Below are 2,500 nucleotides of genomic sequence, written 5' to 3'. Positions count from 1 at the left end.
TTAGCCCAACTAGGCTTTTGTGAGGAGATCCAACTGCCAGGCTGAAAGAAAAGCCACGGCCTTCCTCACTCTGTGTCCAAAATCCAAATGACTTTATTATTGGGACATATCAGGGATGGTTTAGCAATCTGTTACTGATCCCTTTTAAGTAACAGTATTATACAGGGGCATAATTACTTTAGTATTGAAACCTTTTTCAATAGACTGGCATCAATATCCAGAATCCAAAATGCATTTTACGTAACAATTTAAAATATGGAGAGTGTAAAGCAAAATATACTTGGACAGCATTCCCCTCCATCCCATCATCCCCTCTGCTTACTGTGGCGGTAATGTGTGGCCCGTGCAGCTGAGCGTGCAGTATAGCGTCATTCACATGGTTGCGGACTGCTAACAGAGCTAACTCCATGCTGTTGTGATTGCTGCTGGTTGCTAAAGTAGCAGCTAACCGTTGGAGCAACACCACCAAACTCCCCCAGGGGGCGCCAAGCTCTGATACACCGACCTAGAAGAGAGAGGATGGACAGGAAAAGAGGAGACATGGGAACAGTGAATAGTGGATGAGGAGCCAAGGGGTGCAGAGGTGGCAAATGTGGAAAGAAGATGAGGGGAAGGAGAACAAGAAGATGTTTAATGTTACGTCTTAAATATTTCTTAAAAGACGGCAAATAGGCTTAGGTGTGCTCCCTATATCAACGGAAAAAAACAGAAGTTTGAAAATGAGCCAATGAATGAGATGACAACTTTCAGTTTCAGGAAAGTCAAGACAACATTTTCCATGAACTAAGTTGTCTTCTGTCACAGAGAGGCTGTTCCTACTTGTCCATCTGCCTTTCCTTGACTTTGCTGTGTGCATTTTCCTTTCCTTTAATGCAGACGATGAACATAAAATAAGTTGATTTACCACCACACTTTCTTTTCCAAGAAACTCTCAAGAGGTATGAACAGTGCCATCTTCTCTCTCTATTGTGGCCAATGTTAAAGTTGTCCAGCAAATTCCGAAGCAGCCCAAAAAGATGCACAGAAGACCCTGCCAGTTCTCTTGACAATGCTCTTGTTGTTTGTCTAAAAGTTAATGTGGAAATGATTTATTGATGGTAAAGTGCTGTGAATGAGTGCTTCAGGAATGTGAGAGATGGGAGCTTTAAGACATTTTTTTACTCGCCTCTCCAGAGGCAAAAGGAGACAAATACTCGGAGGCCTCCCATGCATCGAAAACCGTTTCAGCTACAATACACAAACACATGACCTGAAAAGGTTTTGCTAACCTCCTCATTCTGAAGGTGGAATGAAAGCTGCCTGTGCATGGCTGACACATTCAATTGATAGGGACCATAATACATTTTATTATTACCCCTGTGTTTACCCTACAATGAAATGTCAAAATGGCTGCTAAGGACCTATTGTTCGTTGCATGGTTATATCATTAGGATGAACAGGCTTGCAAGCTAAAAAGAAATGTCTGCAATCGCTCAGTGGCTTTGAGTAGCAATGGTCACCACATTTAAATAACAAATTATTGAAAGAATCAAAACATGACTGATATGATATATCTAAAATGTTTTTTTTTGTTTTTTTTAAGTTGCAGGTTTAAAGGAAAGTTAATTCAAAATAATAGTTCAACATTTTGGAAAAAAAAGTCTTATTTGCTTACTTACAACACATAACTCCTAGTGAAACCACACATTGGTATGTTTATATTTCTGTTTTGTGTATGGATCAAATCAATAATATACGTGGTAAATTGTAAAATTGAGAAGTGGTACAGGTGTATTTTTAAACATTGGACAAATCCAGGATAACAGTTTCCTCCTACCTCAAGTCTTTATGCTAAGCTAAGCTAATTGCCTCCTGCCACTGGCCCCATACTGAATGCACAGACATGATCTTTCTCATGTAGACATACACATACAAGCAGTAAAAGCACAACCATTCAAACACTTACCAGACATCCTCTCATAATGTTGATACACAGTCCGGTGCAGGGCCGTATCATCGTCATCCCTCTACAGTGGGAGCAGTACTGCATCCTCACTAAGCCTCGCCCACACTCTCTGGATAACGTCGCCTTCTCGGTCGCATTCACAACCTCTCCAGCCAGTCTCAGCAGTCGGATCAGTGCTCGGCCCGCCCCAAGGGCCCGGGACAAGCTGCTGACCAGGAGACGAGGATGGGGTCCGAAGGGGCTGACATCCTGCCGTGTCATCCGCAGGCAGTCGTCGTGGTTGTTGGAGGGGGAGGAATAGGACTTGGGTGACATGTGGCCGATCCCAGGGTTGAGCAGGCGGCGGTAGACCAACGGGAAAAGATCATTGTAGAACCGACGCACAGTGTTGTCCAGTGTGCAATTAGAGTTTCCAGAAACGTGGCGTTTGATGTCGCTGAACAGCTGAAACACAAGGGGGCGACAGTCTGACGCAAGAGCAGAGTAAGCGCTGTCAAACAGAGTGCTGGTCAGGTTAGATGTGAAGGACACGAGCGACTCAAAGGTCTCTGGAAC

The 2,500-nt window shown here is 43.6% G+C and overlaps 1 protein-coding gene across 1 annotated transcript in view; it reads right to left on the bottom strand.

Annotated features, from left to right (window-relative positions):
* Positions 1-2,500, bottom strand: part of LOC306776079 (glypican-5-like) — a gene marked incomplete at its 3' end in the record, with an annotated part of 36,865 nt that overhangs the window by 27,561 nt on the left and 6,804 nt on the right. The window contains exons 3-4 of the mRNA XM_079266664.1: positions 1,946-2,493; positions 323-505 (exon numbers count right to left, since the gene is read on the bottom strand). Coding sequence (XP_079122790.1) covers positions 323-505; positions 1,946-2,493 — 731 coding nt within the window. The remainder of the gene's footprint in view (positions 1-322; positions 506-1,945; positions 2,494-2,500) is intronic.

This window comes from Melanostigma gelatinosum, assembly GCF_949748355.1.
Source record: "Melanostigma gelatinosum genome assembly, chromosome: 4".
Classification (NCBI taxonomy): Eukaryota; Metazoa; Chordata; class Actinopteri; order Perciformes; family Zoarcidae; genus Melanostigma; species Melanostigma gelatinosum.
This window is presented reverse-complemented; position numbering and strand designations above follow the sequence as displayed.